The 14,472-nt window shown below is 42.0% G+C and overlaps 1 protein-coding gene across 2 annotated transcripts in view; it reads right to left on the reverse strand.

Moving 5' to 3' along the window:
• The window catches only part of CFAP46 (cilia and flagella associated protein 46), a 231,327-nt gene that overhangs the window by 183,588 nt on the left and 33,267 nt on the right, over positions 1-14,472 (reverse strand). For both annotated transcript variants that reach the window (XM_073685201.1, XM_073685200.1), the window contains exons 10-15: positions 14,316-14,415; positions 10,790-10,888; positions 9,052-9,242; positions 7,750-7,978; positions 6,019-6,139; positions 1,205-1,331 (exon numbers count right to left, since the gene is read on the reverse strand). In XM_073685201.1, the coding sequence (XP_073541302.1) occupies positions 1,205-1,331; positions 6,019-6,139; positions 7,750-7,978; positions 9,052-9,242; positions 10,790-10,888; positions 14,316-14,415 (867 nt within the window). The remainder of the gene's footprint in view (positions 1-1,204; positions 1,332-6,018; positions 6,140-7,749; positions 7,979-9,051; positions 9,243-10,789; positions 10,889-14,315; positions 14,416-14,472) is intronic.

The following is a 14,472-nucleotide window of genomic DNA, read 5'->3' on the forward strand; positions in this document are numbered from 1 at the left end:
GGAGATTATCCCTACAGGACAAAGTGCCTCGTGACTCCTAGTCCAACCCCGCCCCCACCACTGATTGGTAGCTTTCAGTCAATACACAGAAAGCTGCCAATCAGTGGTGTGGGTGGGGCTATACACAGCTCAGCATTCTGAGCTCTGCTGGATCTGCAGCAGAGAAAACGGAGCATATCACAACGTCTGAACCAGGTAAACTAAGTGATACATGGCTGGAATTAGGCTCTCTTGCCCTACATCATGCTGTTGTCGGATTACATAGCAAAAAATCTGCTGACAGATTCCTTTTAATTCTATGAGCCACTACTATCCTAATTTCACCAGTAGATTAACCATTACATCCCAACTCGGGACCACGGGTCGTTCTCTGGTTTTCGATATGTGCTTCCCAATCTAGTGATGTTAGAGCAGAGCTGAAACATGACAAGATCAAAATCAATCGTTAACAGAAGGCCATAAATCAGCCCCCAAGCCCTTTCCCACCATAGCCACTTTTTTTTTACGTGATTTCATTTTTTCCTTCCCTTCTTTTTTTTTTCACTGTTTCATTAACATGACCCTTGTAGCTGTCGTTCTGAATGACATTAATTTCACCATATAATGAATTGAAAAATGGGAAAACAGTGGGGTGAAATGGTGAAAAAAAAATGTCACCATTGTGTTTTTGAGTTTTGTTTTCATGACTCTTACAGGGATACCAAACATTCAGTATTTTGTAATTTTTTTACTATGTGCCTAAGAACTAATAGGCAGGTAGATGATAACTATCTGCCTATAGTGCCTGGTGCCAGTCACGGACCGCTCCTGGCAGCAATTATGTGACTTCTGCTGACGTCATGTCGACAGAGCAGCGGCTTCTCTTCCCCTCTGCTCTGTTGCTGGGCTTGAATGACAATGTCCTACGGACTGACAGCCGGCTCCTCGCTGCCTAACTGCAGGGAGCCAGCCGTCAATCAGCATGACGCCGACAATCACGCCCCAGTCGACAGAGCAGCCCGGAAGAGGAAGAGCTGCTCTGTTGACGTGAAGCCAGCTCTGAGCCAGATAGAACAGGGAGGTAGTTAGTAACTACCTGCCTGTTACTTTTTAGTCCCATAGTGTCCTCGATAACCCCTCTAATAATTACGGCGCTGTATGTGATATGTCAGATGTGTCACAGGACAGGTGGGAGGTGGCCGCACACCCTGTGGGTGGTACTCACCGCTCCGCGTCATTAGTATTCTCCATGCGCTGTAGATGGCCATCAGTCTTCTGGACGCATTTCGAATGATGCTGCGCTTTCATGCATAAATGGCTTATACGTCCCTTGTTACTTTTACCTGTGGAGACTGACAGCGGACAAGAAGCCAGGGATATAAATCTTACATCTGAAGACATGTAAGTGTCATCGCCACAATCTTAACCTCTAGTCGGATGACGCAGAGTACAGATTTACAGCTCTTCTTCTTTCATGATTGCAGTTATAATGGGAAGGAAGAAAGGAACCATTTATTTCAGATAATACTTTATCACATGTCTAGTTGGACCATCAAACCTGTCATTTTCATGCAGGGATATATTTCCCTAGGGGTGTGTTCACATTGTGTCTTTTTCCGCATTCCATTTTTCAAGTAGACGACGCTTCAGAAAAAAAGTCTCCTTTTCTCTGTAACTAAAGTGTCTTTTTTTCTCTTAGTTTGGTAATTTTTTGTTGCTACCAGCTTTTTTTAGCGTTTTTTGAACACTTTTTCAGCATTTTTTGGATGTTTTTTGAACTCCATAATGAAAATGCTAGCGTTTATTTAAAGATTTTGCTTCAAAGCTTTCTCTTGTATTTTAAGTATTTGTCATGTATAGGAAATCCATCAGCAGGGTTCTGCTATGTAATCTGAGAGCACCATGATGTAGGCGAACTTACCCAGATTCAAGTCATGTGTCACTTACTGGCCAGTATGTTGCTGTTTCTATAAAATCAGTGTTTTATCAGCAAGAGATTATCACTACAGGACTAGCTTCCTCATGTATCCTAGACCTCCTGTTCTGTGTAACCCCACCTCCACCACTCATTGGCAGCTTTCTGCCTATGCACAGAGTACACAAAAAGCTGCCAATCAGTGGTGTGGGCGGGGTCATACAGATCTAGTAGATCTGCAGCAGAGAAAACTTGTATCAAAACGATGTCAAGCAGACAAACAAATGAGACATTGCAGGAATCAGGGTCTCAGCCTCTACATCATGCTGCACTTTGATTACATAGCAAAAACCTTATGACAAACTCCCTTTAAAAGAAGCTCATAAACCTGAACATATGTAAAAATGAGTTGTTTTTGTTTAGAAATGAATATGTTCATTCTTTTAAGTTTTTTTTTTTTTTATCATTTTTTGTAGCATTTTCAGTGCAAAAAATGCAGTGTAAATATAATCCCTGTAAATCTTTACATTTAGGAGCTTTAGAAACTAATCTGCACTAGTGACATTATGCATTTCATAGCACTACAAGGACTCGGTACCAGTCATATCGTTGGCAGGTGACTGTCCATTCCAGAGGTCAAAAAGTTAGGAAGTCAGTGCCTTATTTACCTGCTATATATTTATTTTCTCAGATCATAATGGCAGTTTCTTAGGACAGAGCTGTAATCTACGGCAACAGGTACAGCGCCTCTACAGGTAGTCTGAGACACGCCCACTGTCTCGTCATTGGTTCATGCTGCTGCTTTCTCCTCCCCCCAGCAGCTCTGCCTCCTCAGATTGGCCCACCATAAAATCAGTGCACAGAGCTGATAGCACAGTAAGGGGAGAATAATGATAAAGTTCAGGTTACTAAACCACCAGGAAAGAAAGGAGATAATCTGGTAATTCCCATGCTCAACCTCCGCTCTATTCCAACAGGGCCCTGCAGAGCTCCTTTCTTGGCACTGGTTATAGGGGATATCTTATATTCTTGGTACAACCAATTCCAAGCCTTTGTGCAACCATTTTTATCTAGACACAAAATAAGATGTAGCAATTTTGTCTTTTAGATGCACTGACGCCATTACAACATTCTAGGGCCTTATAGACATTGGCTGAAACCACTAATGTCATTGGGTTCGGCCGACAGTCTAATATGTATAAGGGGACTCTCAACAGTCCTCAGATGATGATGATGATGACGCAGGAGATAAGTCCAATTTCAAATGGCCGATCCTTATGTTCTCTAAGAGATAAGCAGCCGCCAAAAATGTCTGGCAGCGGCTCCTTCATAAAGAATACAGGAGCGCTTGACCGAATAAGCGATCTTCTGCAAAGGCAAGTCTGGCAAGACAGCCGCCGGCCGAACGATCATCTGAACCATAATTCATCCAACAGCTACTGTATCTAAAGTGAATGGGGGTCTTTATAGCAGCTGGTTTTAGACCAGGATTAGGATATTCTTGAACACTGGCACTAAAAGATTATACTTCACCAGAATAATTCGTCTAATGGGTCTGTCAGTTAGTTTAATGGTTGCTTTCACTCTCTGACTTGTATTGCTCTTCTTGTGTTGCCTGCTAAATCCTACGAACACCAAAGATCACAGACATCAGTACTAACCATGGTACCAGTCATCAATAAAACATATCTTTAGGCCATTTTCACAAGGCAGTATTCTGATCATTTGTAAGCTAAAAACTAGGAGAATCCACACTGATGGGCAAGAGTTGGGGTATCGGACACAAATATACAATATGGCGTGGTTCTACATGGGGAAGAGTTGGGGTATCAGACACAAATATACAATATGGCGTGGTTCTACATGGGGAAGAGTTGGGGTATCAGACACAAATATACAATATGGCGTGGTTCTACATGGGAAAGAGTTGGGGTATCAGACACAAATATACAATATGGCGTGGTTCTACATGGGAAAGAGTTGGGGTATCAGACACAAATATACAATATGGCGTGGTTCTACATGGGGAAGAGTTGGGGTATCAGACACAAATATACAATATGGCGTGGTTCTACATGGGGAAGAGTTGGGGTATCACACACAAATATACAGTATGGCGTCGCTCTACATGGGGAAGAGTTGGGGTATCAGACACAAATATACAATATGGCGTGGTTCTACATGGGGAAGAGTTGGGGTATCAGACACAAATATACAATATGGCGTGGTTCTACATGGGGAAGAGTTGGGGTATCAGACACAAATATACAATATGGCGTGGTTCTACATGGGGAAGAGTTGGGGTATCGGACACAAATATACAATATGGCGTGGTTCTACATGGGGAAGAGTTGGGGTATCAGACACAAATATACAATATGGCGTGGTTCTACATGGGGAAGAGTTGGGGTATCAGACACAAATATACAATATGGCGTGGTTCTACATGGGAAAGAGTTGGGGTATCAGACACAAATATACAATATGGCGTGGTTCTACATGGGGAAGAGTTGGGGTATCAGACACAAATATACAATATGGCGTGGTTCTACATGGGGAAGAGTTGGGGTATCACACACAAATATACAGTATGGCGTCGCTCTACATGGGGAAGAGTTGGGGTATCAGACACAAATATACAATATGGCGTGGTTCTACATGGGGAAGAGTTGGGGTATCAGACACAAATATACAATATGGCGTGGTTCTACATGGGGAAGAGTTGGGGTATCAGACACAAATATACAATATGGCGTGGTTCTACATGGGGAAGAGTTGGGGTATCAGACACAAATATACAATATGGCGTGGTTCTACATGGGAAAGAGTTGGGGTATCAGACACAAATATACAATATGGCGTGGTTCTACATGGGGAAGAGTTGGGGTATCACACACAAATATACAGTATGGCGTCGCTCTACATGGGGAAGAGTTGGGGTATCAGACACAAATATACAATATGGCGTGGTTCTACATGGGGAAGAGTTGGGGTATCAGACACAAATATACAATATGGCGTGGTTCTACATGGGGAAGAGTTGGGGTATCAGACACAAATATACAATATGGCGTGGTTCTACATGGGGAAGAGTTGGGGTATCAGACACAAATATACAATATGGCGTGGTTCTACATGGGAAAGAGTTGGGGTATCAGACACAAATATACAATATGGCGTGGTTCTACATGGGGAAGAGTTGGGGTATCACACACAAATATACAGTATGGCGTGGTTCTATATGGGGAAGAGTTGGGGTATCAGACACAAATATACAATATGGCGTGGTTCTACATGGGAAAGAGTTGGGATATCAGACACAAATATACAATATGGCGTCGTTCTACATGGGGAAGAGTTGGGGTATCAGACACAAATATACAATATGGCGTGGTTCTACATGGGGAAGAGTTGGGGCATCAGACACAGATATACAGTATGGTGTGGTTCTACATGGGGAAGAGTTGTGGTATCAGACACAAATATACAATATGGCGTGGTTCTACATAAGGAAGAGTTGGGGTATCAGACACAAATATACAATATGGCGTGGTTCTACATGGGAAAGAGTTGTGGTATCAGACACAAATATACAATATGGCGTGGTTCTACATGGGGAAGAGTTGTGGTATCAGACACAAATATACAATATGGCGTGGTTCTACATGGGGAAGAGTTGGGGCATCAGACACAAATATACAATATGGCATGGTTCTACATGGGGAAGAGTTGGGGCATCAGACACAAATATACAATATGGCGTGGTTCTACATGGGGAAGAGTTGGGGCATCAGACACAAATATACAATATGGCGTGGTTCTACAAGGGGAAGAGTTGGGGTATCAGACACAGATGTACAATATGGCGTGGTTCTACATGGGGAAGAGTTGTGGTATCAGACACAGATGTACAATATGGCGTGGTTCTACATGGGGAAGAGTTGTGGTATCAGACACAGATGTACAATATGGCGTGGTTCTATATAGCAGATTATTAAAGAGGCCACAAGTGCACTGAGTGACTTTATGGAAATAAAGTACAAATCTTTCAAAACTTGAGCTCAAAATGCTGATCTGCAGATTTGATATAAATTAATATAATTAGGAATGACAGGATGGGTTACCTTTAGCTTCGTTCTCGCTATCAAGCACCATTTGAAAAACATCAGGAGCCAAGCAGAGGCCCGCATTGACAAGCAGCGGCCGCTTCTTCCGTACGGAGTCCTTTGCATTGCTTTGTTTTGCCTATAATAAAGAAAAACAATGAAGAATTACATCTCATCTCAGAAGGCAGTGAACTACAACTCCCAAGAGAATTAAAGGGTTTACTTTTGTGTCACCGCCATCTGCAAAACTGTCAGGAAAGATGATTTCAGCTCGCCAAAGACATAACACAACTGTAGGTTAAAAGGTGTTTGGCCAGCGGGTATAACCTGAAATCTTCAATAACATACAGTCATGGCCAAAAGTGTTGGCACCTTTGAAATTGTTCCAGAAAATGAAGTATTTCTCTTAGAAAATTATTGTAATTACACATGTTTTGTTATACACATTACTTTCCTTTGTGCGTATTGGAACAACACAAAAACAACACAGGAAAAAAATGCAAATTGGACATCATTTCATACAAAACCCCAAATATGGGCCAGACAAAATTGTTGGCACTTTTCCAAAATTGTGGGTAAACAACTTTGTATCGAGGATGTGATGCTCGTTCAAACTCACCTGTGGGAAGTAACAGGTATGGACAATATGAAAATCACACCTGACACCAGATAAAAGGGGAGAAGTTGACTCAATCTTTGCATTGTGTGTCTGTGTGTGCCACACTAAGCATGGAGAACAGAAAGAGGAGAAGAGAACTATCTGAGGACTTGAGAAACACAATTTTGGAAAGGGTGGAAAATGCTTAAAAGGAAATCTGACAACTGATTCACGCTGCCTGAAAAACACGAGTAGTAATAAGCAGCAGTAATAATTCAGCTTTATTGCCCAGTCAGGGACCATACTCCTAGAATGACTAGTCCAAGAGGCCGGTCCCAGGTTCCTTCTTCCCTCCCTGCTCTCCAAGACTGACAGGTCTCTTCCTATAGATACGCATAGGGAAAAGCTTGTCAGTCTAGAACAGCGGAGTGGGGAGAACTTGCCTCAGACTAGTCATCCAAGAAGAATGGTCCTTGAAGTTGGCCAGCTAAGTATATTTTCTCTGAAATGGCGCAGAGGTTCAAAGTACAACATACTCATCTCCAATAACGCAACCAATGCCTGGTTCATGCTGCCCATTGCCCATTTCCCACAGTGCACTTGAACCTGAGATATTTTTATTGTACTTGTACTATTACTATAAGCTGCAAAAATCCACAGACTTCAAAATGGTAGCAACGGGGACTTTCAGGAGGCCACTAGCCGACATGGAAAACCAACAGGGTGTACAGAGGAAGATTGGCATCTGAATGTGTGCCCTAGAAGGATATCACCGCTTACATGTCCTGTCAGCGATTGACAATGGCCTTTAAGCGAATAAACAGAAGCTATCTCCAATCGCAGCTGTTAGAGGCAGGTGCTGGCTGTATAACCCAGTGGGCACCAGCCCATCTTCTGCACACAGTCCACTCACCTGCATCCATTCCAGGACGGATATACTGTATACATCATGGAGAGATAAAATCATATTGGAAAACTTATTTCACAGAATCAAAGTACAATCATAAGAGTATTGAATTATTGGATTTTTGCAAATTGGATAACTCTATTGTGTTAATGGCAGCACAAGTCATATTCCCAGCTGTCAAAACCTCACCAAAAGCTGTAATATGTAAGATGCTGCTGGATGACAGATCCGGCCTGAACATTACCTGCTCGATGATCATTGCGGCCTGATCTTCTGCGCGGTCTGGCTTCGTGTACAGCGCAGTTCGTAGCTGGAGACGATGGAGGTAGCCTCGCAGGTGGTGCTGATACTGTCCATTGCCATCTAGAGCCAATGCTTTCTCAAGGTGTTTAATTGCAACCTCAATTCGATCGTCCTCTTCTTCAATCTGAGCAATTTCCAAATGAATCTGGCAGCGCATTACAATCATTAAACTGAAAAGTAAGGACAAAATTATATAGATGTGCAGCGTCGGGCAGTATATAATCAGTATTTCCAATCTACATGAGGGAATAGATCCCATCCATAGTTATTTAGTATTCTGTAACCAATCTAGGAGAACAGGACATCATCACATAGGACTGTGACGTCCGCAAGGACATTTCCGATTCATCCCCTCTACGTTCAGTAAACAGTTACAGTTCTTCCGTCTCCCGTCTCAGTAATCATGTGATCACTGGGTGCCAGGATGGTGCAGGAGCTGCTGGGTTTTAGCAGACCTATATAAGCTTCACTGTGCAGCCAGGAAAATTAATATTCCCTGTAACTGGGGTTAATATGCTATCCTCGGTAACAGGGGAAATCAGCAATAAAATATATATTTCCATTCCATTATTTTTGCTTTACTTTTATTAATTATTATTTTTTAAATTATTGATTTCACATATTTTGCCCCTTCCCTATAAGATCATACATCATGCATTTCAAAATTACCATATAATAAAGATATATATATAATATATATATATGGTAATTTTGAAATGCCCACTAAACATCATGTATGATCTTATGGGGGCAAAATGTGTGAAATCAATAAAAAAATAAATCTAAAAAATCAATAATAATTAAAATAATAATAATAATAATAATAATAAAAATAATAAAAATAGCAATAATAATAATTAAAAAAAATAGTAATAATAATAAAAAATAATAATAATGAAATAATAAAGAAAAAATAAAAATAATTATACCTCACACGCAAAAAAAAATTGTAATGGAAAAGAGAAACCAAATACAAAGTAAATTAAGTGACAATGTGTGCAATTAAATAATATAATAAAAACAAAGGTGAAAAGTATATTTTCTTTTTTCTCATTACATTTTCACCAGACAAAGACAAATTTAAAATATAAATATAAAAATGAGTAAAAAAAAGTAATGAAAGAGAAAAAAAAAACTCTTAGAGCTTCATGTACAAAAAAGAAAACAAATACGAAAAGGAGCCTGGACATGAACGGAGGTAAAATGACCCGGTATTGAACTGGTTAAACATTAGGCCACTTGCCTTTCTATGTTTTCTAGTGAATCGGCTATAGAAAGTAATGGCTTCTTTAAGTATTTGCGCAGGTTGTGCTGTAGTAAGGGCAGGCCTAGATTCCATAATGTCGTGCACACGTCCTGGATGGTGTCGGGATCCCCGAGACGGACGGCGTTCTGCAGCGTTGTCTCCAGCCTGTATATAACACACAGCTGTGCCTGTATAGAAGGACACATACATTACATGGGTGACTATAGGACCGGCAATGCCCGTTTGCCTACATTCTTTATGACACATCTTGCTTTGTTAAAGGGTTTAGGGATTTTAGAGTCAGTGCCCCTGGGTAAGTAAAGGCAAAGGACCAGTAAGAAAGGAAAACCATACATCGGCTCAATCCTTGGAGAAAGCAGGAATATTTGAGAATATTATAAGTACAGATTTAGCAGCTGCCGGCGAGATGTCTGCGGCACATTATGGCAATAGCAAAGCGTGCCTGTACTACTGATGATGTGCACTGCTCGCAGCGAGGATCTATGCGAGTCAAAGATAAATTAAATATAGTTGTATAGATAGTCATGTAATGGGATGTTATTGCATATGTCATAATTCCGCCAAGGGCCGACTTCAATACTTCTCGGATGAATCTTGCGCCCAAGTTAAAAGATTTAATATTCTTTTTAAACATGAGTTGAAGAACATCTATGGGTACTTTACAATGGTATGTTCATGTGGGACAGATACGAGGAAGATATTCTATGCGAGTGTATAATCGACAGCATAACCATTGCAGACGCCTTCTTGACCTTTTCATCTCTGTAGTGTAGTGGTATCCTTCTCCCTCTATGACCAAGCAGTGACTTCCACATTCTGCTGCTAATTAACACACCATTGCTGGATGTTTAAATACCTTCAGTCTCTCCAGAGAGTCGCTGGTGATAGCTCTATGTTCCTCTGTCCAGGCTTGAAGTACTAGTAGTCGGCTAGTGTCTTCTTGGAGTTCCCTTGGAGGATAGTTGGCAGGATCTCTCAGGTGTCTTCTCAAGCCAAGTGTTTCCCTTGTTTGTTTACCTGTTTGTCCTTAGTTACAATGGGGGCTGACTTGTGCTCACCCTGTCCCCTCCCTACCTAGGGCCTAGCTCTGGGGACATTCAGGGATAGGTTTCCTGCACTTTGATAGGTGCGAAACCTATTTAGGGACAATAGGGGAGTCAGGGTGACTGTCAGATCTGCCTAGGGGTCTCCACTCCCCCTTTCCCTAGTGTTTCCCTCCCCGCCTTCCCATCATTGTGCACTTAGTCTTTCACTCATTTTGCGTGACAGAAATATGGTGCAGTAAAAAAATCAGCATGGGAACTGATCCATGGCGAGGATTTTGAATTTTGCAGAATGCCAAACTGCAATGTATTGGGTAAAATTGCATATAAAACTTTCAGATTTTGAAGGGAATTCATAGTGAAATGGTGTGGTCAGCAATCTGTCTGATGAAGGTCTATGTTTGAGACAGAAACGTTACTTAAGTTAGGATTGCTATTGCTAAATAAATCATACATTCAACTTTCAAGAGTGCCAGATTCTTTTTACTACAATACTCAAGTCAGGAGAGTGGACAGGTTGTCTTTACTTCCTAGGGGCGGTGTATGTTACACTCCCACATTACGGTCAGCACTTGTAGATATTGTAGTGTGAGCTACTGTATAATTCAGAAAAGGACATTTTTTTAACCAAATGAAAACAATTAAGATCTCAGCAAGAAACCAGTGCATACCTCAACAGCACTTTTAGTGTAGCTATCAACCTGTTGGCCAAGGTTAAGGACTTGAAGGTCACTCTGAAGACATTCTAGGGTTATGAGGGTTTTTGGATCCTAAAACAAAGCAGACAGAGATATATTAACAAAGAACACTGCTAAAATAAATCTCCAGTGATCAGCTGTAATCTTCCGAGGAACCCAGCAGCAAGTCTTCAGTACCCTGCAACATCACCACAAGAGTTAACGCCAAGCATACACAGTACGTCAGCTGAGCCCGCCGATATTGACAGGTTTGGCCGACCATGTATGAGGACGCCAGCCAACTGATCGTCAGGAGAGATGTCTACCAGGAACGTCTGATTCTGGACCGCCGATTGCATTGTTCTCCCTCAGAGTAGCCGCATTCTCATAGAGAGAACAGGAGCGCTCGGCCAAGAAAGCGCCTCTGTGTATGGGAGAGTCGGCTGAGACGGATATCGGTCAAACGATCAGCCGTAGCATCATTCAGCTGACACCCATCATGTGTGGCTGCTTTAACCGTAGTTTTATTTTTTATTGTTTCCATAAATCAATAGTATACATGAAAACAAGGTGTTTTGTAATATAAGGAAATTTTCTCCTTTAGGACTGATCTTTCACTCTCAGTTCCCAGGTAAAATTCTGTCCTCAGTGAACACAGACTTTCCAATTACTGAACTAGAAGATGACGATTGGTGTTCATAAACTTCTCTGGATAGGGGAGGAGCTAGAGGCTGACACAGACATTCTGCTGCAAGTTCTCCTGAAATAACAGCTACACTTTAAACTGTCGTTTCAGGAGAACTTGCAGCAGAATGTCTTTGTCTGCTTTTAGCTCCTCCCCCTTCATAAAATCTTATAAGCACCAACTGTCATCTCCTATCTCAGTAATGGGAATATCTGTCTTCACTGAATACAGATTTTACCCTTGAATTGATAGTGAAAGATCAGTCCAGGAGGAAAAAATATATATATTACAAAGTTTCTCATTTTCATGTGTACTATTGATTTATGGAATAAAAATTATAACAGTTATTCTTTAAGCATTACATGTCATATTGTACATGTATTACCAATGGATGGAGGTCTCAAATTAGGCACTATTTAGCTGTTAGACAAATCTTACTAGCCCCTTTCAAAAGTCACCCATTGATTTTAATGAATGGTGGTGGGCTTCCTGAACCAAAAGCCAAAATACACATCATGCATATGCAAACCAAGATGGAGGGGCGACCTATTATCAGCTAGATCTAAAAGCATGGCGGTCCACAATGGACATTTACTGTATTACCCATCAATAGGATGGATGATAAAAGTATGGTCAAGAGACCCCCAAGGAGCCCATAAAATAGGGTCCTAAGCCCCCATTTCTCATCAATGAAAGACTGCATTAAAGGGGTTGTCCACTACTTGGACAACCCCTTCTTGATCTAAATGTTCGGCCCCGATAAGATAAAAAAGCCTAAACTCACCTCTCGTACCAGCGCCGTTCCAGTGGTGTCAACGCTTGCAGTCCCGGGGCTCCAGCGCTGTTGTTGTGACACCTGACACTGGCGCCCAATCAGTGCTGGCGTCACGGTCTCCGACTTCGGACAAATTGAACATGAAGAGGAAGTCCGTGCTGCGGCTGATCTCTGGCTTCCCCTTCATGCTCAATTCGACAGGAGGTGGGGACAGTTACACCAGCGCTGACTGAACGCCGGCGTCACTTATCACAACAGAAAGTGAGCCCCGGGAGAGCGAATGCCTACACCGCGGGATCGGGGATAGCACGGGAGGTGAGTATAAGCTTTTTTATTTTATCGGGGCCAAGCGTGGGGTATGACAAGGAGTTGTCCAAGTAGTGGATGACTTCTTTAAGGATAACTTTCATTCGACCATGCGCCTTTAAATGCTGATCAGTGTCTATGTCTATGCGCCAGTTAAATCGCGTGGGTGTTACCTTCAGACTTTGAATGAAGAAGTTGGGCGCATTTGTGACCACACCTTCTCAGAGGTGCAGCCTACTGGCAATCATATGTTTATAAACCTATCCTGTGCCTTTAGAAGAAGGTTTGAAAGATTACAAGTTGTAGGCTGCTGAATTCAGAATGCAGCTCTGGGTGACAACATGCTAGAAGATAAATGTTAAAGGGTCACTACTGACTTTTAGGATTGCTACTTCCTGTAGGTGGCACTAAAGTTATGGTACTTTTCCTCTCTGAGGAGACAATTTGCATATTTCCCAGAAGAGCATTGCAGCTTTAAAAGTCTCCTCACAGTGACATGCTTAACATGTCGCTCTCACAAGGAGAAATATTACCCCTTAGATACGGTCTGACGCTTCTCACTCAGCCAAACCAGAACTTGTACTTTGCACTGACGAGGGGCAGTATCCCGAAACACAGTGTCTGCAAACTGAGTTTCTGGTTCTGGCTTATATCCTAAGTCATGTAATAAGGCTCGTTAAAGGGTTACTATTAACTAGGTGGCACTAGATTTCTAGTCCTCTTCCTCTCTGAAGAGACAATTTGCAGAAGATATATTGTGACTGGAGATCAGTGTAATATACGTAACACAAAGCATTGGCTTTTACTTATCCCGAGAGATCTATTACATATGCCATTTTTTATAAGAAACACAAGTAGGGATCGGTGTACGGTAGAGACGGGCGACCTGCTGCTCTCCGGGAATTACACATCTACGTCAGCGGTGGACGCACAGGTCAGGAGCACATACACAGTGTATACCAGAAAGATCTCCACAGCTCCACGGATCTCATCTGTATGCAAGTCAGTGTCTGGAGGAACACGGAAGACAACAACACCCTGCAGACTTATTCATCTTTCCTTTTGTGCTTTTTACCAGCGATTGTATCTTGTCTGCACTCAGTCAACAAAGTTCACATTTTGTGCACTTGGAAAACGCAAAACGAAAAAAAAACAACACAGGACATAGGAAAGGGCTGAACTTCATGAGACGACGCCTTTAAAGGGGTTCTCCGGTTTTAATTTTTCTATGCTGTAAAATGAACATGCTTACATGTCTGCTACTTAACATGGTCTTTGTTCTTATAATGGTGAAGTCACGACTACAGGATGTGACCGCTGAGCTCAGTATTCTCGTTCTGTCTACACAGCTATCATTAATGAGCCCTGTGATTGGCTGCAGCGGTCATGTTTTGTTGTTGTGACCTTACTGTTGAAGTTGTATCAATGCCCAGGTGCAGTAGCAGAGAGCTGGACCTGGTGACTGGAGTAAGAATGAAGGATAAGTATGGAGTCAGGTCCAAACATTGGTTTCAGCCCTCTTCTGCAATGGTGGATGTATATTTCGCTGCTTCATCACGTGGCAGGAAATAAGTGCAGGTCATAGAGGTGGGGTCCACAACCATCAGACATGTACACCGGCGCAGAAGCAGAGCACCAGCTTTAAAATCACTACATTAATTAATATATTTTTGGAAATAAAACCCAATAAATGAGAAAGACATAGTAAGAGAGCAGTTCACAGCGTGTGATAGGCACAGAGCCTGGAAACGTACCGCGATCTCGGAAGTCCTCAGATCATTGATGCAGGCGGCAGCGAGTTGATTGCATTTTAAATCCGTCGAGAGACGAGCGAGTTCAATCAGCAGAGGAGTTCTGTAAATGAACAGGACAATTGTGCAGAAATCATTAAGGCTGGAATCTGTATAAATG

The sequence above is a fragment of the Phyllobates terribilis genome, unplaced genomic scaffold (assembly GCF_046119375.1).
Source record: "Phyllobates terribilis strain yellow unplaced genomic scaffold, ASM4611937v1 Scaffold_5__5_contigs__length_657084704, whole genome shotgun sequence".
Taxonomy (NCBI): Eukaryota; Metazoa; Chordata; class Amphibia; order Anura; family Dendrobatidae; genus Phyllobates; species Phyllobates terribilis.